General features: G+C 48.6%; 1 protein-coding gene across 3 annotated transcripts in view; it reads right to left on the bottom strand.

Moving 5' to 3' along the window:
* Window positions 1-1,913: 1,913 nt before the first annotated feature.
* Window positions 1,914-22,554, bottom strand: part of ABRAXAS2 (abraxas 2, BRISC complex subunit) — a 34,667-nt gene continuing 14,026 nt past the window's right edge. Inside the window, exons 3-9 of one of the 3 annotated variants that reach the window (XM_036265844.1) lie at window positions 21,791-21,827; window positions 19,569-19,635; window positions 12,458-12,648; window positions 11,152-11,271; window positions 10,590-10,674; window positions 9,002-9,116; window positions 1,914-3,016 (exon numbers count right to left, since the gene is read on the bottom strand). In XM_036265844.1, coding sequence (XP_036121737.1) covers window positions 2,550-3,016; window positions 9,002-9,116; window positions 10,590-10,674; window positions 11,152-11,271; window positions 12,458-12,648; window positions 19,569-19,635; window positions 21,791-21,827 — 1,082 coding nt within the window. In that variant the 3' untranslated portion in view covers window positions 1,914-2,549. The remainder of the gene's footprint in view (window positions 3,017-9,001; window positions 9,117-10,589; window positions 10,675-11,151; window positions 11,272-12,457; window positions 12,649-19,568; window positions 19,636-21,790; window positions 21,828-22,554) is intronic. The other 2 variants (XM_036265846.1, XM_036265845.1) reach the window with 2 other exon arrangements.

The raw sequence follows: 22,554 nt of genomic DNA, 5'->3' as shown, positions 1-22,554 counted from the left end.
CAGACTGTGTAAACCTTTTCATTAAAGCGTTATTGTCAATACTGTGTCTGGAGTTTTATTTATTTTATCCTCACCCGAGGACATTTTTCCATGTTTTTTGTTCAGACAGAGTTGGAGGGAGAGAAACATCGACGTGAAAGGGACACATAGAGCGGCTGCCACCTGCATGACCCAACCAGGTCTGGGGACAAACTGCAACCGAAGTACGTGCCCTTAGCGGGAACCGAACCCGGGTCTCTCCGGACCGCAGGCCGATGCTCTAACCGCTGAGCCAAACTGGCCAGGGCTGTGCCTGGAGTTTTAAATATATATCCTCAGGGTCTGAATGTGTGGGGATGAGATTTGTCTTTATGTTTTGACCCTTCTCCAAAAAAGCCAATTACATGTAATTAAGCACATCTAGACTTCGAAGTCAAAAGAATCCAGTCTTCTTCTCCCCAAACAGTTAGAGACGTGGCGTAGATTCTTAAAAGGCTACAATTCACATTTTAAAACCCTCCTAAGACAGACCGTCCCCTGGACTTGGGAAGGGATGCATCACGCTCCTGCAAGGCTCCCAGAGAACGCAGAATCCACGCCAGCCAGCAGCTCCCCGCCCCAAGGCGACCCGGAACCCTGGGACCCTCACTCGAGGAGCGCCCCATGCACTCGGCGATCCGGGCTGCGGAGTCTCTTCCAGCGAGATCAGCTCTTCCGTGAAGCTGCCTCTGGGGAGCGGCCTGAGATTCGGTTTAGCCTCCCGACACCCAGCGCTCGTGGTCACTCGATACTCAGCACTTCCCCCTCGACATCAACAGGGATGTTTCAGTAAGTTGTGTTCCTGGGTTTCCCGAGTCCAGTCTCACATAAACAGTCTATGCGGAGATGAATTTTGATGCCCTTTAAAAACCTGTAATAAGTCTACTGAGAACTACCAAAAAGGGTAAACTGAGGCCAGACCTTGTCGGGTGCTGAGACAGACATCAGAACGATGGCGCCATGATTAAATAAGTTTTATTGTCACATTGAACTGCTTTGTCAGATACACAGTGTAGGTTTCAGTATGGCATGAAATAAAAATATATTCCTGAATGTCAAAACATGAACAGAGATGGCAATGGCACTTTAAAAAAATCCACACGGGGCTGAGGCCACTGGCGGGGGCGGATCAAACGGAACACGGCCGCAGCGCGGCACTGGCCGAGGCCAGCAGACAGGAGAGGACAACCCAGACCTCAGGACGGGCACCGAGGCCGTCTCAGCCTTTCTCTGCAGTCCAGCGCCGAGCTCAGGACTGGAGCTGGAGCTCAGTGAGCAGACTTCTCCTGCACCGCGGAACTACGTTCCAAAACCTGGGTTTCGAGTCCCTGACAGCTTCCTTGTTCTAGGTTTCGCTCATCCGCAGGCAAGGCAGCTATGTTCCCAAGCGTTCTCGGGGCTGACCTTGTCCTGCACAGTGGGTCTTGTCATTCCCAAACCAGGAGCCTAAAATGCTCTTGAACGTCATTAGTGGTTTCACACATTCTGGGCAAAACTGGAAAACAAGCAGGAATTAAATAAAAACAGAGGTGCGCCCCAACAGGAACGCTCTGCACATTCCGCAATTACCTCCAGTGGCAGCTTAAAGAAAAGTACGGTTATTCAGACTTAAAATAAATCTTTCTCCTCCAAGACTCTAAATCTTTCCTCCACAAACAGAACTAACAGTGGGACCTGTCAGATGGTCTAAGTGAGCTCTGTCCCTTCTGCGTGAGATCAGCCGAATCCGCTCTGCCCCGGGTCTGGAGCAGAACTCCCTGCTGTGACCCCCTGTTGCGTCCTTCACCTAAGACCAGAACAGAGACCATAAGTGCGGTTGGTGCAACACAGCAGTCACTGTAATTTCACAAGAGAAAATAAGTAGTTTATTTTATGACATACTTATTTGGATGATTACTTACTGGTAATTAGTATTTCTACGTTTTTGTTAAAGGCAACCATTTTAAGTGACAATACATATCGGGCTAGTAGAAAAAGGTTAAAACAAAGCCCTCTCTTTTGATCTTACAAAGTCATGCAGACGAGAGAAGGTACATCCGATTTGTTCCAATCAGGCTTCTTGGAATTATCAAAATTTCTTTTCTGGCAAAGATGAATTTGGCTCATCATAGAAAGAAGGTTCTTTGAAGGCTGCTGCTAAACTCGTTTCCCTTTGAGAAAGTAAATTTCAAGGCATGATAGTGCAAGAGGTAAGTTTTGATTTACAGAACATTTATAGACTAATTGTGCTTAGTCTCTGATTTCCAATGTATTTTAAAGAACAGAAACTATGTTGATAAGTTTCTCTTTGCCTAAATTTACCAGTATATCCATGAATCGCACCAGAATTAGGACAATTTGATTATCTGAATGATTCTGTCATGAACCTGCCCACGGCACCCAAGGGTGAGGCCAGTGGATGCGAGGCCTCTACCAGGCTGTGCCCGGGACTCTCGGGAGTCCAGCAGTTCTCCCTCCAGATTAAATCCTCAAACAACTCTCTCAATACGTGATTAAGAAAACAGTGCTAAGTGAAGAGTGTCTTCTGCCTGTTAAATCTGGGAGGTCTGCGTGTCCCTGGAGCCCCCGTCGGGCTGTGCCGCGGGCCGAGAATCCCTGGAGTGTGAGCGTTCCCTATTCGAGGGCTCTGCAGGGTCGATCAGATCTTCACAGTCGCTGTCGTCTGACCCCTCCACGCTGTCTGCAGCCGCTCTCTGGGGAGGAAGGTCTGCTGCGCGTCCAGGACGCTTGAGTCCAGCGCTGCTGGGAGCGAAATTGGAAGAGCCCACAGCTTGAGGTCGAGGCATAAAGACGCCCGTTTCCATGCGCGAATGGCTCAACGTACTTTCTTGATTGTTCGGGTGAAAATCAGAGTAAGGGGGAGGGGGCCCAGAGGCCTCTGCATCTCCCAGTGTACTTCTACCTTCAGCCGCAAACCCCGAGCAGGGCGTCCGAGGGCTGCACGCGGGTTCCAGGCTTTCAGGTGGCACCTGTCTGCTCATCACTGCCTGCTGCAATCCTGGGCGAGAGAGGGAGGAAACGGTGACCCCGTCTGCATTTTCCCCTCTGTCATCAGTGCACTAACTGTGGCCCTGTCTGCGTTTTCCCAGCTGTCATCTCAGTCCACTAACTGTGGCCCTGTCTGCGTTTTCCCAGCTGTCATCTCAGTCCACTAGCTGTGGCCCTGTCTGCGTTTTCCCAGCTGTCATCTCAGTGCACTAGCTGTGGCCCTGTCTGCATTTTCCCAGCTGTCATCTCGGTGCACTAGCTGTGGCCCTGTCTGCGTTTTCCCAGCTGTCATCTCAGTCCACTAACTGTGGCCCTGTCTGCGTTTTCCCAGCTGTCATCTCAGTGCACTAGCTGTGGCCCTGTCTGCGTTTTCCCAGCTGTCATCTCAGTCCACTAACTGTGGCCCTGTCTGCGTTTTCCCAGCTGTCATCTCTGTGCACTAGCTGTGGCCCTGTCTGCGTTTTCCCAGCTGTCATCTCAGTCCACTAACTGTGGCCCTGTCTGCGTTTTCCCAGCTGTCATCTCAGTCCACTAACTGTGGCCCTGTCTGCGTTTTCCCAGCTGTCATCTCAGTCCACTAGCTGTGGCCCTGTCTGCGTTTTCCCAGCTGTCATCTCGGTGCACTAGCTGTGGCCCTGTCTGCGTTTTCCCAGCTGTCATCTCGGTGCACTAGCTGTGGCCCTGTCTGCGTTTTCCCAGCTGTCATCTCAGTCCACTAGCTGTGGCCCTGTCTGCGTTTTCCCAGCTGTCATCTCAGTCCACTAGCTGTGGCCCTGTCTGCGTTTTCCCAGCTGTCATCTCAGTCCACTAGCTGTGGCCCTGTCTGCATTTTCCCAGCTGTCATCTCGGTGCACTAGCTGTGGCCCTGTCTGCGTTTTCCCAGCTGTCATCTCAGTCCACTAACTGTGGCCCCGTCTGCATTTTCCCCGCTGTCATCAGTGCACTAACTGTGGCCCTGTCTGCGTTTTCCCAGCTGTCATCTCAGTCCACTAACTGTGGCCCTGTCTGCGTTTTCCCAGCTGTCATCTCAGTCCACTAGCTGTGGCCCTGTCTGCGTTTTCCCAGCTGTCATCTCAGTGCACTAGCTGTGGCCCTGTCTGCATTTTCCCAGCTGTCATCTCGGTGCACTAGCTGTGGCCCTGTCTGCGTTTTCCCAGCTGTCATCTCAGTCCACTAACTGTGGCCCTGTCTGCGTTTTCCCAGCTGTCATCTCAGTCCACTAACTGTGGCCCTGTCTGCGTTTTCCCAGCTGTCATCTCAGTGCACTAGCTGTGGCCCTGTCTGCGTTTTCCCAGCTGTCATCTCAGTCCACTAACTGTGGCCCTGTCTGCGTTTTCCCAGCTGTCATCTCAGTCCACTAGCTGTGGCCCTGTCTGCGTTTTCCCAGCTGTCATCTCAGTCCACTAGCTGTGGCCCTGTCTGCATTTTCCCAGCTGTCATCTCGGTGCACTAGCTGTGGCCCTGTCTGCGTTTTCCCAGCTGTCATCTCGGTGCACTAGCTGTGGCCCTGTCTGCGTTTTCCCAGCTGTCATCTCAGTGCACTAGCTGTGGCCCTGTCTGCGTTTTCCCAGCTGTCATCTCAGTCCACTAACTGTGGCCCTGTCTGCGTTTTCCCAGCTGTCATCTCAGTCCACTAGCTGTGGCCCTGTCTGCATTTTCCCAGCTGTCATCTCGGTGCACTAACTGTGGCCCTGTCTGCGTTTTCCCAGCTGTCATCTCAGTCCACTAACTGTGGCCCCGTCTGCATTTTCCCCGCTGTCATCAGTGCACTAACTGTGGCCCTGTCTGCGTTTTCCCAGCTGTCATCTCAGTCCACTAACTGTGGCCCTGTCTGCGTTTTCCCAGCTGTCATCTCAGTCCACTAGCTGTGGCCCTGTCTGCGTTTTCCCAGCTGTCATCTCAGTGCACTAGCTGTGGCCCTGTCTGCATTTTCCCAGCTGTCATCTCGGTGCACTAGCTGTGGCCCTGTCTGCGTTTTCCCAGCTGTCATCTCAGTCCACTAACTGTGGCCCTGTCTGCGTTTTCCCAGCTGTCATCTCAGTGCACTAGCTGTGGCCCTGTCTGCGTTTTCCCAGCTGTCATCTCAGTCCACTAACTGTGGCCCTGTCTGCGTTTTCCCAGCTGTCATCTCAGTGCACTAGCTGTGGCCCTGTCTGCGTTTTCCCAGCTGTCATCTCAGTCCACTAACTGTGGCCCTGTCTGCGTTTTCCCAGCTGTCATCTCAGTCCACTAGCTGTGGCCCTGTCTGCGTTTTCCCAGCTGTCATCTCAGTCCACTAGCTGTGGCCCTGTCTGCATTTTCCCAGCTGTCATCTCGGTGCACTAGCTGTGGCCCTGTCTGCGTTTTCCCAGCTGTCATCTCGGTGCACTAGCTGTGGCCCTGTCTGCGTTTTCCCAGCTGTCATCTCAGTCCACTAGCTGTGGCCCTGTCTGCGTTTTCCCAGCTGTCATCTCAGTCCACTAGCTGTGGCCCTGTCTGCGTTTTCCCAGCTGTCATCTCAGTCCACTAGCTGTGGCCCTGTCTGCATTTTCCCAGCTGTCATCTCGGTGCACTAGCTGTGGCCCTGTCTGCGTTTTCCCAGCTGTCATCTCGGTGCACTAACTGTGGCCCTGTCTGCATTTTCCCAGCTGTCATCTCAGTCCACTAGCTGTGGCCCTGTCTGCATTTTCCCAGCTGTCATCTCGGTGCACTAACTGTGGCCCTGTCTGCGTTTTCCCAGCTGTCATCTCAGTGCACTAGCTGTGGCCCTGTCTGCGTTTTCCCAGCTGTCATCTCAGTGCACTAGCTGTGGCCCTGTCTGCATTTTCCCAGCTGTCATCTCAGTGCACTAGCTGTGGCCCTGTCTGCGTTTTCCCAGCTGTCATCTCGGTGCACTAGCTGTGGCCCTGTCTGCGTTTTCCCAGCTGTCATCTCGGTGCACTAACTGTGGCCCTGTCTGCGTTTTCCCAGCTGTCATCTCAGTGCACTAGCTGTGGCCCTGTCTGCATTTTCCCAGCTGTCATCTCGGTGCACTAGCTGTGGCCCTGTCTGCATTTTCCCAGCTGTCATCTCGGTGCACTAACTGTGGCCCTGTCTGCATTTTCCCAGCTGTCATCTCAGTGCACTAACTGTGGCCCTGTCTGCATTTTCCCAGCTGTCATCTCGGTGCACTAACTGTGGCCCTGTCTGCGTTTTCCCCGCTGTCATCTCGGTGCACTAGCTGTGGCCCTGTCTGCATTTTCCCAGCTGTCATCTCAGTGCACTAGCTGTGGCCCTGTCTGCGTTTTCCCAGCTGTCATCTCGGTGCACTAACTGTGGCCCTGTCTGCGTTTTCCCAGCTGTCATCTCGGTGCACTAACTGTGGCCCTGTCTGCGTTTTCCCAGCTGTCATCTCGGTGCACTAACTGTGGCCCTGTCTGCGTTTTCCCAGCTGTCATCTCGGTGCACTAACTGTGGTCCTGTCTGCGTTTTCCCAGCTGTCATCTCAGTCCACTAGCTGTGGCCCTGTCTGCATTTTCCCCGCTGTCATCTCGGTGCACTAACTGTGGCCCCGTCTGCGTTTTCCCAGCTGGCATCTCGGTGCACTAGCTGTGGCCCTGTCTGCATTTTCCCAGCTGGGCATCTCAGTGCATGAACCAGCCAACCTGACAGTTCTGGGAAACAGCAACAAAGCAGTGAAACTGATTATTACTATTAACTGTTTTACATTTGCATATTGCATCATAATTTACAAAATATTTTCAGACACATTAATTCATTTAAGCTTCAAAACAGCCTTCTGAAGTACTAGCATCATTATTGGTATTGTTTCCATTACATAGGCAAAAAAATCCCCCAGAGTTCAAAAAGGTTGTGACTTCACAAAGGGGAAGAGCTAGAAGTGGGCCACACACTCCAAGTGCAGGTCTTTGACCCCTAAATCCTATTTCCCTCACTTGCTGCTCACTGCTCAAGACAGTGTGGACACAGGACGAAGAAAACAGTCCTTACCACCCTCGGCAGTCACCAGAATGTGAGTTTTTTCTTTGACAAATCTCACATCCAAAAACATACCTCTGCCCTGGCCGGCGTGGCTCAGGCGGCTGGGCATCATCCAGGGCACCAGGAGGTCGCTGGTTCTATTCTCAGTCGGGCACGTGCCCAGGCTGAAGCTCGATCCCCACTATGGGGTGTGTGGGAGGCAGCTGAGTGAAGTTTCCATCTTTCCCTCTTCCTTCCTCTCTCTCTAAAAATCAATAAACTATTCAAAAAAGAAAAAAAACACTTCCTTTTTTCTTTTAGAGAGAGAGACAAACATTGATTTGTTTGTTCTACTTACTTGTGCATTCACTGGTTACTTCTTGTATGTGCCCTGACCGGGGATTGAACCTGCAACCTTGGCGTGTCAGGACAATGCTCTAACCAACTGAGCTACTACCCTGCCAGGGACAAAAGCACTTCTGTATAACCGTCTGTCACAGCACACACATATACCACTTTCTCCTCGGAAACCAACACCCTGTCAGGTGGCCAGTCTTCCCAGGTGTCGGGCCAATCACGAGCACTCTGAACAGCCCACATCAGAGTTTTCCAAATTATACCTTTTATATTCTAAAAATGATAAATACTTTAACAAAATTTAGAAAAGAACAAAGAAAATTAAAATTCTCCACAATTCTATCACCCAGATAATACTTAAAATTTTGGTGAAAAGATCCCAAGATTTGGTGTTTAAAGAAAGATAAACTTCAGGGGTCAGGCCCCCACTTATTTCCTGAAGCCCACTTTGATCGTCCAGTTGGATGTGTGTGTTTTGTGTATGTGTATATTTTAACGTAGCTAAGACCATCTCTCCCCCACCTCATACCCAGTGTTTCGCAGGGGCTGTGTCCTGGGCTCGCCCATGTCGCCGGAAACCACCCGGGCGGCTGCGCAGTGCCCAGCACAGACCACGCTCGCTCACTGTTCTACGGCCGTTTGTTCGGCTCCTTGAGTGGCTGCTTCCGAGATTTCAGAATTATACAGTTGTGGCTAACATTCTTGTGCATAAACCCAGCTGCGTTTCTAACTATTTCTTGAAAACTCTAATAGTAGAAATGAACCAGTCATCATTTACTTGGAAATATAAATTACATTTTAATTGATTTCCAAATATTGTATTAAATTAGAAAAGGTTGGCCACCCTTCTCTCTGACACGTGACACTATTTGCCATGCATTCTATGCATGTTATTAACAAACGCGGAATCTGGTGGCATTTCCGCCAACGTGTCTGTCACCATGCCGGAAGTAAGATTCTCAGGCCTGATTCTCATCCAGCAGCTGGCCCTTGAGGGTAACGGTATCCATCATCACAGCTTCCAATAAACAGACATTTCAATCCTTTGCTGTGACCCTGACTACGAGCTAAACATCAAGTTAAAAGCATTTGCGTGGCGCCTTCACGTGCTGCAGAGCACGGGCCCGGGCCCGCGGGGCAGGCCGGCGGCTGAGCACAGCGGCCAGCGTGTGCAGTCAGCATCGATCACATCCTCGGACTTATTCGAACCTGGGCACCCTTTCTACCTGGGGCCTTCTTTTTCCTCCACTGTCAGAGACTGCAGCAGGTACCATGAAAAACAGCACTTTTCTTCTGAAAAAGCTTGAAGAAAAGTGGATGCCCGCTCCCAAACAGCCTACCTTGGGGCTGAAGGAGAGTAGGAGGATGTGTGTAATTCATAGTATAATCTGCTGTTTAAAACCACACCCTTGCCCTGGCCGGTTTGGCTCAGCGGTTAGAGCGTCAGCCTGCGGTCCACAGAGACCTGGGTTCGGTTCCCGCTAAGGGCATGTACCTTGGCTGCAGTTTGTCCCCGGCCCTGGTTGGGTCGTGTGGGTGGCGGCCCCTTGATGTGTCCCTTTCACATCGATGTTTCTCTCTCTCTCTCTCCCTTCCACTCTATCTGAATAAAAAATGGAAAAATGTCCTCGGGTGAGGATAAAAAAACAAAACCACACCCTTCCCCGACACTGAATAGTAAGATCAACAGGAAACTCACTTCTCTCTTGTTCCTTTTCGTTTCTCCTCTGAGTGACTTGTCTTCTCAATCTGCTCACTTCCGCCTCACAAGATCCGACCACGCGCTCGCTCTCCTCCACGTCGGCGCACACTGCCTGAGGGGACAACGACAAGACGCTGGGCCTCGGCCCGGGCACCCCGGGAACCGGGTCCTCATAGCCCGATCGAGGTTAGGAAGCCGACTCCTGAGGGAGAGCACACCCACGAGGGTCCGAGGGACCAGGACTCTTATTCATGGACTTGCTTTAATTTTGTTAAGATGATTATGCTATTTAGCTTACAGATTCTTGAACAATAAGGGTAAGCTGGGAGCTATATTTTCCATGGATTATTAACTTTTATTGAAATGCAAAGCAAATTTTTGTATCAACCTAGCATACAAAGGATGAACAAAAGAGAAGACAGGAATGAGATGCTTTCGACTTTTGTTTATGACACAGTCACAAATCGGACGACAGAATGTTTGTGATTCGGGAGAGCTGAAAAAGAAAAGCCTCCGGGTCAAGACCGGATCGAAGAGAACTGTCTGCGATCACGTCTGTGCACTGAGCCCCTGCGCCAGCGCCCTCGTCCTGCCGTGCTGCAGCGCAGGCCGTATGCAGGCGGCAGTGAACGTGTGGCGGCCACTGAGGTCCGCGGGACAGTGCTCAGTCTAAACCAGCATGGTCAGGGCTCAGGACGGACGCTGCTCGCACGGCACGCCCCTCCCCAGCAGAAACCGCAGAAAGGAGGCCAGCACCAGTGGGCCGTATAAGGTTCCCCACACTGCTCGGTGCTCTGTGACCCTAACTGGGACATGGACACTGGAAACTGCCTGTTGGATGCTTTCTTGCTTTGCCCCGGCTGAACTCAGTCTGCTTTCCTCTTTCTCAGTGGCTGCCCTCCTTCTCCCTCTACTGCTGGGGTGTTGTTCCCCAAAGCGAATCTTTCTTCAGGCCCGGGAGGCTTCTTCAGCTCCACCACCCTCCTCCTCGTCCTAGTGCCTCTCCTGTGTCTAGGGTTCAGAGCAAACTGCTCGTCTGAACGCGTCAGGGGTGATGCAAAGAAGTGGGAAAGCGCAGCTAGCGCCTCGCTCAGCATTTGGCCGGTGGGAGTTGTTTGCATAAACACCTGCTGCATGAACGACTAGGAATGAACAGGCTCCGCTGTGAGCCTCCCACGGACGGAGGCGGTGGGCACAGTGCGTGGACTGAGAGGGGAGGCAGGGCTGTTCCCAGCGTGGTGCAGCCTCTACTCAGCACGCAGCTGATGAGAGCTGTGTTCGCAGCAGTCCTGCTGTGACCTCGGACACACTTCCCGAGAGATGACACTGTTAGAACTGGGTCACAGCACCGAAACCAGTGATACTAACACCCTGCTCAGAGTGCACCGCAGGCACGGAGGGCGCAGACAGGCCTCTGCAGGCTGGCATGGCAACTGCTCCATGCTTCTGATACTATTTTGGGAAAGTACATTCTGACTTGTGGACCATAATTCATTTCTCAGTTGGAAGAATATAAAAATTAAAGTAACATTAAAAGCATCTGGGCAATGCAAATAAGATCCAAACTAGGAAAGAAGTCAGTTACCTGTACTTTCTCCTGAAGTGCATTATAAACCTGATAAATTGCCCTGATGTCTTTCATTACTCCATCCTTGTCAAAGAAGTCAGTACTAGAAAACAGAAAGGAAAGAGATGTCACAAAAATCACAACTGCTTTGAAACTGAAAGACATTTTCCTAACCCTTCTACCTCCATCTAGTACTTAAATACTGCAGCTCCAAGGTGACAATGTCTCAGTAACAATATTCACACTGCTACAATGAAAAAAGAACCCACGTGACTAAGACAATTTTAAAAAGAATAAAAGCTACCCATTTCTTAGTGATCACCGTTCGTTTTTAGGATCTCAGAAATACACATACTCTAGCCAAACTTTTACATCAATTACAAAAACAATTGCGGCAAGTGATTAAAAAAAGTAGTTGTAAAAATAAACTATCTTTTCAATAAGAATGAAATGTTGATATAGAGAGATTGACCTCACTGCATGTTTCCATTTCAAACACATCAAACTTGATTTCACATTTCTCCATAAACCTTTCAAATCTTAACAAAAGGAAGAACTTTCATTTTACCTTCCCACTTACCCATGTTCTTTGATAACTTTGGCATAACTCTGAGAAGTATTTGGCACTGAAGAGACTTTATACTCTTGCTGGCTGGTGTTGCCTAGGTTGGGAATGGCAAGGGATACCCTCTGATTATACCTGCGGGGAGATTTGGGAGGGATCACGTTAACCCTGCTGCTCAGGCTGAGGAATGGCCATGGCAACAGGAGTCCAAGCCTCTGCACCGGGGAACTGCAGGTCTCACCAAGCACCTGCTTCCACAGACAACCCGAGGACGCACGAATTAGGGATTCTGTCCTTCCCTTGAAGTAGACACGTGACTGTAGACTCCTTGAGGGCAGAGGCCCTGTCTTCTGCATCCCCACAGTGACTAACAGGGTGCTGGGGAGGGTGTGAGTGCTCAAGAAATGCTACTGATAAATTAATGTAATCTGCCCTGGCCGGTTTGGCTCAGCGGTTAGAGCGTCAGCCTGCAGTCCGAAGAGACCCGGGTTCGGTTCCCGCTGGGGGCATGTACCTTGGTTGCAGTTTGTCCCCGGCCCTGGTTGGGTCGTGTGGGTGGCAACCATTCGATGTGTCCCTTTCACATCGATGTTTCTCTCTCTCGCTCTCCTTCCCACTCTACCTGAACAAAAAATGGAAAAATGTCCTTGGATGAGGATAAAAAAAAAAAAAAAAAGAAGCTCACAATGCAAAACCCTCATTAACCAGTAGGTGGGTCAATCTTACAATTCTGTCTTTGAAATCTATACTTTAAAATTACAATCAGACTTCCAGAGCAATAAAACTGTATTTCTACATAATGGATTATGGAGAAGCAAATAATGATTTCCAGTTATTTAGTCCTATAAGAATTTGTACATAATTAACAAGTTTTGCTAATGCTTCTTTTTTATTTTATTTTTTTTTCTTTATTGATTTGAGAGAGAGAGGAAGGAAGGAGAGAGAGAGAGAGAAACATCGATGAGAGAGAACATCAATTGGCCACCTCCCACATGCCCCCAACTGGGGATCAGGCCCACAACCTGGGCATGTGTCCTGACTGGGAATCAAACCAGCGACCTCTTGGTGCATGGATCAATGCTCAACCACTGAACCACACCGGCTGCACTTGCTAATGCTTCTTGACTCAAAAACAATTTTATTTATACAACTAACTAACAGAAAAATACCTTCTCTAACTACAAAGAAAACTAGCTAAAAGAGAATTATAAAAACTCTTCTTTAAAGATGCTATCAAATGCACACTTCAAAGTCATAAATCTCAGTTACTGTACCAACATGTTTCCTGTTTAGGTCAGATCGGTGGGAACACTTCCTCTACCTTCGATTTGGTCTGAAGAGAACGTATTCTAAAGCATGAGTGGAACTGTTGGCAGTGGAGATGAAGCTGAAGAGGAGGAAGACGAGGTCCGGCACCCCAAGGATGCGGGTGAGCTGCTTGTGGAGAACCTGTTCCCTGTACGACATCTGCTGCTGTGTGTTCCGCCGGAACCTGTACCACCCGATGACTTTCTGCAAAGGAAACAGGACAGAAGTATTCAGTTGCATGAAATTTTATCAGTTTCATTCTGAATGTATCCATACAAACACCTGTACACAAATGTTCAAAGCAGCTCTACGTGTAAATGCTCAAAACGGAAAACCACCCAACTGTCCATCAACAGGGCAGACCACACACTGAATGCCTACTCGTTAATAAAAACAACAAATGACTGGTGTATACAACACAGATAAATTCCAAAATAATTATGCAGAGTGAAAGAAGCTAGACACCCCCCAAAAAAAAGAACAATTTATGCTCTAGGGATAGGGTTCTGGTTCTAGATAATGAAAAATAATCTCTAGAGACATACAGCAGCTCGATGGCTGACTTGGGGTGGGGGGTGGGGGTAGAAAAGGGCCCAAGGAGACATGGTCATTAGCTAAGGACGATGATGATGGCTTCACAGGTGTATATGCACCTCCAAGCTCATCAAAGTGTGTTCTGTGTGTGTGCAGTTTATTGTATGGCAAGCAGACCTTGACACAGTGCTGTTTCAAGTGTAGCTTTGTCAGCTCTAACTATGGGTTGACTAACCTGGCTAAGTGAATTAAACCAATGTTCTCTGGAAGAACAGTTCTCCTGATGTGATCTGCTGGACATCTGGAGGACAGGCGACCTATGAGAATCTGGGAACCTGCTACACTGTTCCCAGGCCCCACCCAGACCTGCAGAATCAGAACCTCTATGAGTAGAGCCAGGATTCTGAAATTAAGATAAGTTCTTGAGTTTTATCTTGTGCATACTAAAGTTTGAAATCTCTGTTGTAGAGACAATTAATGTAAATTTTTTATTAGAAAAATAATCTTCATATAGCTTCTGTCTTTGAAATAAACTGAGTGACAATCCTGTTTTAAGATGAAAAGGTAGTTTAAAATTATGCCATTTTCAAGTTAACGGTAAATTTAGATTAAGTGCTGGCACTTTTTCCCATAGGAAGGAAGCTGTGCTGAGCCCCTGGGCCAGGCCTCCAGCTAATGACATTTTAACCAATGATCACAACAACCTGGGAGCTGAGTGATGTTTTTTTCCTCCCCTGAGCTCGAATCACTGCCAGGAAATGCGGGGACAACAGTGCTCCCCTCATGTAGTCCTGCTGAGCATAAGCACAACTTCAGGTCACATTGAAGCAAATAACTCTGACATTCTTTGTTTTAAATTTAATTAATTCATTTTTATATCCTCACCTGAGGACATTTTTACGTTCTAGACTGGGGTGGGGGGCGGGGAGGAAGAGAAAGCGACAGAGAAACATCCACGTGAAAGGGACACATCGAGTAGTTGCCACCCGCATGACCCAACCAGGGCCGGGAACAAACTGCAACCAAGGTACGCGTCCTTAGCAGGAACCGAACCCGGGTCTCTCAGGACTGCAGGCCGACGCTCCAACCGCTGAGCCATACCAGCCAGGGCTTAAATTTTATTTTTTTATCCTCACCTGAGGACATTTTTGCGTTTATCTTTAGATAGAGTGGGAGGGAGAAAGGGAGGAAGAGAGACAGAGAAACATCGATGTGTCTTGAGTGGCTGCCACCCACCCAACTCCAACCGGGGCTAGGGACAAACTGCAACCCAGGTGCGTGCCCTTCGCGGGAACCGAACCCGGGCCTCTCCGGTCCGTGGGCCAATACTCTCACTGCTGAGCCAAACCAGCCAGGGCTAACTCTGATATTCTTTAAATAAAAAGAAGACCCAGTCACTCCAGACAGCCTAAATCTCACAGAGATGTCTGTCCAAGGTCAGAGCTCCTGAGCGACAGCCCAGACCTGGGGCCTGTCTCACCCCGCTGCACATTCACTGTGAACTGTCCCACAACGGCGATCGTAAAAAAGTAAGAAGCAGTTTTCCTTAAAAAGAAAAAAGAAGTGGTGTGGTGTGGCTCCCTGGTTGAGAATCGACCCATGTTCTCAGAGGCCGCTGGGTGATCCCCGATCAGGGCACATGCCTATGTTGTGGGCCAAATCCCCAGTGAGGGGCATGCAGAAGACAGCCAGTCGATGTTCTCTCTCACTGATGTTTCTCTCTCTCTCTCTCTGTAAAATCAATAAAGGAAAAAAAAGCGGATAAGAGAAGCTATCAATTGGCCAGAGCTATGGATATCCAGGAACATGACCTATTGGACTAGACAGCTCGGTACTCTGTTGAACGTGGGAGCTGGGGCCTGGGTAGGCCTGGTGTGTTGCTACTCCCCCTGCACCCCTGCAGAGACCCGAGCAGGGCGGGAACAGGGGCTGTCCTCATGAAGCACTCGCTGATTCACAGAGTACAGAGGAACATCTTTGTGGAAAACCGTGCAACTTCAGCAGAGACAAGGTTTTAGGGACAGATATCCATAACTTCTCATCACAGCCCAAACCTAGCTACTAAAGATGTGCTTTTCAGCATCAGCGACCGAGTGAAGCCTGCCTTGCAGAGTCAATTTGTGAAAAGTCCCCGTTATCACTTTCTTAAAGAGTGGAGAGTAATTAAACATCTTCTCCATGTCAGGTGCTGTTTAAAGTACACATGTGTTTTTAAGCCTAACATTTCAAATGTGCCTTCCCTGGGGGGTTAAAAATCCAAACTAGATTCAACTATAAAGCTTCTTAGTCATCTAAATATTACATGCCATCTTTGCTTTTATGCTAGAAGACTGGATTTTTGAGAAAATCCTTAAAGAGATTTTATTATACATATGATGCCACAGGAAATGCAATGAAATATAAAATACAGTTCTTGCCCTTAACAAATAAAACAAAATTTCCAAGGAAATTGAATTAGAAAATTCCTATCTTTAATTGCAAAGGAATACATAAATGTTTATTTTATTATTATTTTTTAACTTTTTATTTACTTTTTTTTTTATCCTTACCTGAGGACATTTTTCCATTTTTTGTTCAGACAGAGTGGGAGGGAGAGGGAGGGAGAGAGAGAGAAACATCGACATGAAAGAGAAACATTGAGCGGCTGCCACCTGCACGACCAACCAGGGCCAGGGACAAACTGCAACCGAGGTACATGCCCTTAGCGGGAACCGAATCCGGGTCTCTCCGGACCGCAGGCCGACGCTCTAACCGCTGAGCCAAACCGGCCAGGGAGCAAATACAGTTTTTTAAAAATATTTTATCCTTATTGATTTTAGAGAGAGAAGGGAGAGGGAGAGAGAGATAGAAACAGTGATGAGAGAGAACACAGATTGGTCACCTCCTGCATGCCCCCCACTGGGGATCGGGCCCACAACCTGGGCATGTGCCCTGACCATGAATTGAACCGGTGACACCTTAGTGCATGGGTGGAAAGTCAACAACTGAGCCACACCAGCTGGGTGCGAATCCAGTTTTAAAACTCCCAAATTGATTTGGAAATGTGTCCCTATCTACTACTAAAAACCTACCTAGCAGTTTACATAACAGTAATTTTTTTTTAGTTTCTTTTCTTTTTTCCTTTTTAATTAAAAAAATTTTTTTCAATTACAGCTGACATTCCATATTGTATTAGTCTAGGTATTCAGCACAGTGGTTAGACATTTACATAACTTATGTGGTCATCTCCTCAAAATAAATGTACTTTCAATTGTAAAATACATTACAAAGAGCCATCAAATAGTCTCCCTCCGCCAGCAGGGCTCCCTCTCCCAAAGCAACTACTTTTAGGTCTCGTGGCTTCCTGCCAGATCTTTATCTGTACATTTACACATTCTCTCCGACTTGTTTTAATAAGCCCAAATTATACTATTTCCTTTTTCATTTAACATTAACTTAGAGACCTCTCTCTGTCATTACATGAGAACCTCTCTCGTTCTTTTTATTTATTATTTTAAAATATTTTTATTGATTTTTTTAAAGACAGAGGAAGGGAGAGAGAAACATTTATGTGAGAGAGATACATCGACTGGCTGTCTCTTGCACGCCGCACTGGAGATCAAGCCTGAAACCTGGGCATGTGCCCTGACTGGGAACTAACCCGTGACCTCTCAGTCCATGGGACAACGCTCAGCCCACTGGGGCCACACCAGCTGGGCTCCCTCGTTTTTTGTTTTGTAATTCCTCACTTGAGGATACTTTTCTATTTATCATGAGATAGAGGGGGAGGCAGGGAGGGAGAGAGAGAAAAATATCAATGTGAGAGAGTTGCCTCCCGCACGACCCGACCAGGGCTGGGGATGAACCGCAACTGAGGTACATGCCCTAGACAGGAATCGAACCCATGACTCATTGGTCCACGGGCCGATGCTCTAACTGCTGAGCCAAACCAGCAGGGCTCCCTCATTCTTTTTAACAGCTGCTTCATATCCCATCGTATGGAGGTAATTCACTTAACCATTTCCCACTGGGAGACAATTAGATTGCTTTCAAAATTGTCACTATTAAGCCAAGATGCAACAAACATCCTTGCCCGCTGCACCCAGAGGCCAAACTGCTGGGTCTGAGCCTTGGCTCCACGCTTACTGTGGTGGCCTTAAGCAAGTTACGGAACCATAGCTGCCTCAGCGGTAGCGTGGGGCTGATGATAGCAGCAATGTACCTCGAGGGCTGCTGCAAGGCCTACATGGGCCGCTACCTGGAAAGCCGGAGAGCCTGGCCTGGCGCAGAGTGATGTGGCAGTAGTGCCAGTCTTTCCTATCTTTGTGCCTAGATGCTAGGATTTACTTGGACCAGATTCCTCGGGTGACACTGCATGTTTAAGACTATTATTACAACACTCTCCTTCTACATGTCCGTATCAGCTTACATGCCCACCAGCTCCAGCTCCCTGCCCACAGCCTTGCCAACACTGGCTGCTAGCAACCCTTTCACGCTTTGCCAATCTGATGGGCAAAAAATAGTGTCACATTGTTGTTCTTTTTTCCTATCCTCACCCAAGGATACAGCTATTGATTTGAGAGAGAGGAATGGAAGGAGGGAGGGAGGGAGACATGGATGTGAGAGAGAATTATCGATTGGTTGTCTCCCAGACACCCTGACCGGGAATCAAACCCGAAATCTTTTGGTGCAGGAGACGGCACCGCACCCAACGGAGCGGCCCGGCCAGGGAAGTCTCATAGTGCTTCAGTCTGTGCTTCCTGATACAGGTTAAACACCTTTTCATTTATTTCCTGGCCGTGTGTGGATTTCTTTTTTCTTTTATAGATTTCCTCTGGATAATCTTCATTCATTTTTCTCACTTTAAACTTTTTAAACTGTTTTAAAAAAAGATTTCCTGGAACTTTTAATACATAGTGAGCGCTCTAGAAACTGTGCTCCCGTAAGAATTAAAAGAAAAAAACACTTTTATTGATTTTTCTAAAGAGAGAAAGGGAGGGAGTGAGAAACATGGATGTGAGAGAGAAACACTGACTGGCTGCCTCCTGCACGCCCCGACTGGGGGTCGAGCCCGCAACCCGGGCCTGTGCCCTGACCAGGAATCGAACCAGGACCTCTCAGTCTATGGGATGATGCTCAATCCACTGAGCCACACCGGCCAGGCTCCAGAATGTTCATGGAATACATTTTAGTTTTAGAAAGTATAATACAGATTCATTATCTACAATATAAAAGTAAATGGAATGAGGGGGTAAGGGGTAGCTGGGAGAGGAAGGATAGGCTAAGAGATTCTAGCAGGTGTGCTCCTGGGCCAGTCACTGCAAAGGGAAGAGCTGGCCCAGGATGCCTTCGGTGCTCTAACTCCTCCCCCCAGGTGGGCAGGCCACTGGGTCCGACTGCCCATACCGAGCACCTTCTGAGCTTGCTCTCACTCAGAGCTGCCCGCCCTTCCTTCCAGCCTATGCCCACACCTCCCATTCTTCCCGTTCTCTCCCCAGCTTTGCTGTCTCCCTTTCCAGCCGCCCGAGGTGCTGAGACCAAGCCGCTCACACACCTGACCCCTGCCGTCCTCTTCAGACACCTCAGGGACCAAGTCCCACGATGCCATGATTTCCTATCCACAGGTTCTTTCAACAGCTCTTCTGCACCCTGGCCGGTGTTGGCCCATGGACAGAAGGGTCTTGGGTTCGAGTCATTCGGGTGGCAACCAACTGATGTTTCTTTCACATCAATGTTTCCATCCCTCCCTTCTTCTCTCTCTCTCTCTCTCTATATATATATATACACACACATATATATACAAAAAAAAATCAATGGAGCCCTGGCCAGTTTGGCTCAGCGGTTAGAGCGTCGGCCTGCGGTACAGAGAGAGCCGGGTTCGGTTCCCGCTAAGGGCACGTACTTTGGTTGCAGTTTGTCCCCGGCCCTGGTTGGTTGTGCGGGTGGCAGCCACTCGATGTGTCCCTTTCACATCGATGTTTCTCTCTCTCTCTCCCTTCCTCTCTCTCCCTCCCACTCTATCTGTACAAAAAATGGAAAAATGTCCTCGGGTGAGGATAAAAAAAAAAAAAAAAAATCAATGGAAAAATATCCTCGGGTGAGGACTAAAAGAAAAAGCTTTTCTGCAATACCTGTTTCTAAACAAAGGCATTCTGTTTTCTGTTGAACAAGTTGAAAACTTTTATTGGTACTTTTTTTCTTCAAGTGATAGTTTAATAACCAACCAGTCCTTTTTTCTGGAGTTTATATACCAAGGTAAAAGTCATATAATTAATGCATTTTGTAAAATACTTACAAAATTATTTAAAAATTTACAATATAGGGAAAAAAAAGACCCCACCCAGACTCAACTATTATTAATTTTTGGATTATAGTTAATTTTTCCTTCTTCTGATTTCTACATAACAGTCATATTATGAACACCTAAGCTTTTTTCTAGTGACATAGTGTAAACATCGTCTCACAGCTGTAAGTTCCCTTTCAGCTTCACTCAGGTAACGGAGTCACATGCATCAACATCAGGCTACACTGCCCGCTCACAGCCTCCTGGATGCAGGCTCGGGTGAGGAGAGAGGGCGACTGCCCATCGCAGTGGCCACCGCAGAGCTTACCTTCCTCCGGTCCTTGAGAATCCTGTCCAGACTCTCCTCGTTAACTTTGCTCGCGTAGTCATAGAAACTGTTGTTTTTAAAGAGAAAAAAAATTGTATTAAAATCGCATGGTATTGTGACATGGATACACTTAGCAACATGTGTCTACAGGTCATCTGACCCAATTCTGTCTTGGCAATAAAGACAGAATTGTCTTTAACCGGTATATAAAGAGAACTCAATCTAAATGCTTCGCTGATAGGAGGTATCTCTGGCATCAAAGAATACTCCAGAGACTGTCACAATCAAGGGGTATTACTTCCACATGTGGGAGGTGCAGATAGCAACTAATTAGAAAATGTGGTTTCAAACGGCTGTGACATCTTTTCCTTGTTTCTAAGGATCAATTACTCACGGGAAAGAACTCAGAGCTCATTTTCTGAGAAATGAGAAGGGAAGTGAACGCTGGCCGACTGCTCAACCAGAAGCCAGCTGCGCGCTTTCTTGCGTCATTTTCCTCCACTCTTGCCTCAGTGCTGGAGGCACTGGTCTAACCCGACAAACCAACAAGTACTATTCCCAGTTTTGTAGACACAGATACTGAAGATAGAGGACTTGGCCCAAATCGCAGAGCTGGTGGCTGGAAGGCTGGGATCTGGAAGCCAGGTCTGGCTGGCTTCAGACAAACGCACCCTAAGCAGCCCAGTCTGACGCGGGTCCTGTGCTGAGCAGGAAGGCACCGTGAGCTGCGGGCCTGTCTACCACTGGTCTGGGTTCTAGCAGGCGGCCCTTCCTCCCCTCCGCCCACACCTCGGGCCCAGGCCTGTACGGCAGGAAGGAGTTCGAGGCGCAGTGGAAACAGTGCGGGAGTCAGGAGACACCAGCCGCGGCTCAGTGCTGCTGCTCCCTGTGTGATCTCCAGCACGGCACTTAACCATCCGCTCTCGTTTCCTTTCTGGAAACACAGAGTTTGGAGCAGAGAGATGATTTCTACGGTTTCTTTCAGCTTTAAGAATTACGAGTCTGTGATGGAAACTAAGTCAATTCTTGCTCTGGTAGGACTTTGCCGACAGAGCATTAAGGAATTCCTCAGAGGGAGGGGCAGGCAGGGCACGCCCAGCAAAGCTCTGGACAGTCAGGGCCACAGGGCACTTTCACGGACCAGACAGAGGCACTGTGTGGACTGGGGCCCGAACCATTCCGTTTGCTCTGCGATTCTTCTCCGAGCGACTGCTGCTTGCTCATCTCGCTCCCCACCCCTCTCAGCTGTGTGTGCACCTAGACCAGGTGGGCTCCTTGGCTCCCGAGGCCTCGTCCACAGGCAGCCGTCACGCCCGAAGACAAACTCTGCAGTGATGGGGATGGGGTGTGTGTGTGTGTGTTGGGGGTGGGGGAGGGTGAACTTGCTAAAGTCCTCAGGGCTCTTGGTGCATGGGGCTAGTGGCCCCCTTAAGTGGCAGCAGCATGCAAGCTGCAGGGACCGCACAGCAGGACAGCCAGGTGCAAGGAGCTGGCAGGTGCTCAAACAAGCAGGCGCAGACCAGGGCACTGAACTGAACGTGTGCGCAGCACTGCCTGGCTTAGGGAAGGTAGAGCAGGGCCTCAGGGACTCTTAAGAAACACGGGATAACATCACCATAGAGCCCGCCTCAGGCAGAGGGTTCGGAGCTCAGCAAGAAGGCAGAGGCCTGGCTGGGGCTTCGGGAGCAGAAGTCGAATGTGTGGAAATACTGGCCTTTTGCTCCCTCACCCTCGCCCCTCCGATGTCTCTGCCATTTGCTGTCTCCATCTGAATGTCTTTCCACCCATGTTTTTCTCTTTCTGTCTTTTAGTTGGTCATAACATGCAACTGGTGTATATTAACTAAAATAAACACAAAAAGAAAGTTTTATGTTTTCTTAGTTACTATTTTTTTATTCCCCTTAAAAACACCTTTAACTTAGTTTATCTGCATGTGCTGCTGACTGCCTTCCTTCTGTGTCTGACGAGCTCCTGCTGGGAGGCTGGCGGGCAGGCTCCATCCCAACGCACTGAGGCGAGGCTGACGCTGGCCTTGAGCAGAGGGGGTCAACGAGGCTCACCCAGTGCCACACGCACTTGGCACTCAGTAAATAAGTGAATTTGGATGCCCTCAGTTATACTTCTGACTCTCTAGCCATAATAGCTACAGGCATAAATTCACCAGTTTTTAATCAATTAGTTTTTAGTAAGAGCTGAAAACTACAAAGAAGGATGTGGCTTACCTAAAAAGTTTTGAACAAGGCTGATGATTATGGATTTCTGTAATTAGAAAGAGAAAATACATTTTAGTTAACCATGTAAAATGTAGGCAACTATAAAATAGCCCAGGAAATATACATATATATACAAATACAATTTTGTTTGTTCGTTTATCTCATTTTTTAAAATCCTCATCCAAGTATATTTTTCTGTTTATCATCAGAAAGAGTAGGAGGGAGGGAGGGAGGGGGGGGAGAGGGGAAGGGGGGGAGAGAGAGACACACACACATCAACTGGTTGCCTCCTGCACAACCCGACCAGGGCTAGGATGAACCCAAACCAAGGTGCGTGCCCTTGACTGGAATCAAACCCGTGACTCATTGGTCCACGGGCCGACACTCTAACTGCTGAGCCAAACTGGCCAGGCTGTTTGTTTTAATCTCAGACAATATAGTTTCCTGTCTGGCCAGGTGGCTCTGCTGGTTGAGCATCATCCCGTACACCAGAAGGGCTGTGTGTTTGATTTTGATTCCCAGTCAGGACACATACCTAGGTTACGGGTTCAATCCCTGGTAGGGGTAAGTACAGGAGACAAGAGATCGTTTCTCTCTCCCTCTCCCTCTTTCTTTCTAAAACCAACAAAACAGTATCCTTGGGTGAGGATTAACAAAATAATAATAAAAATGAAACAAATAAATACACAGTTTTCCTCTTTCAAACAGGTGCCTCCTGTACACTAGTAAGGCACTGTATCTTTTTTTTTAATCCTCACCCAAGGATATTTTTA

The sequence above is a fragment of the Molossus molossus genome, unplaced genomic scaffold (assembly GCF_014108415.1).
Source record: "Molossus molossus isolate mMolMol1 unplaced genomic scaffold, mMolMol1.p scaffold_m16_p_17, whole genome shotgun sequence".
Taxonomy (NCBI): Eukaryota; Metazoa; Chordata; class Mammalia; order Chiroptera; family Molossidae; genus Molossus; species Molossus molossus.
This window is presented reverse-complemented; position numbering and strand designations above follow the sequence as displayed.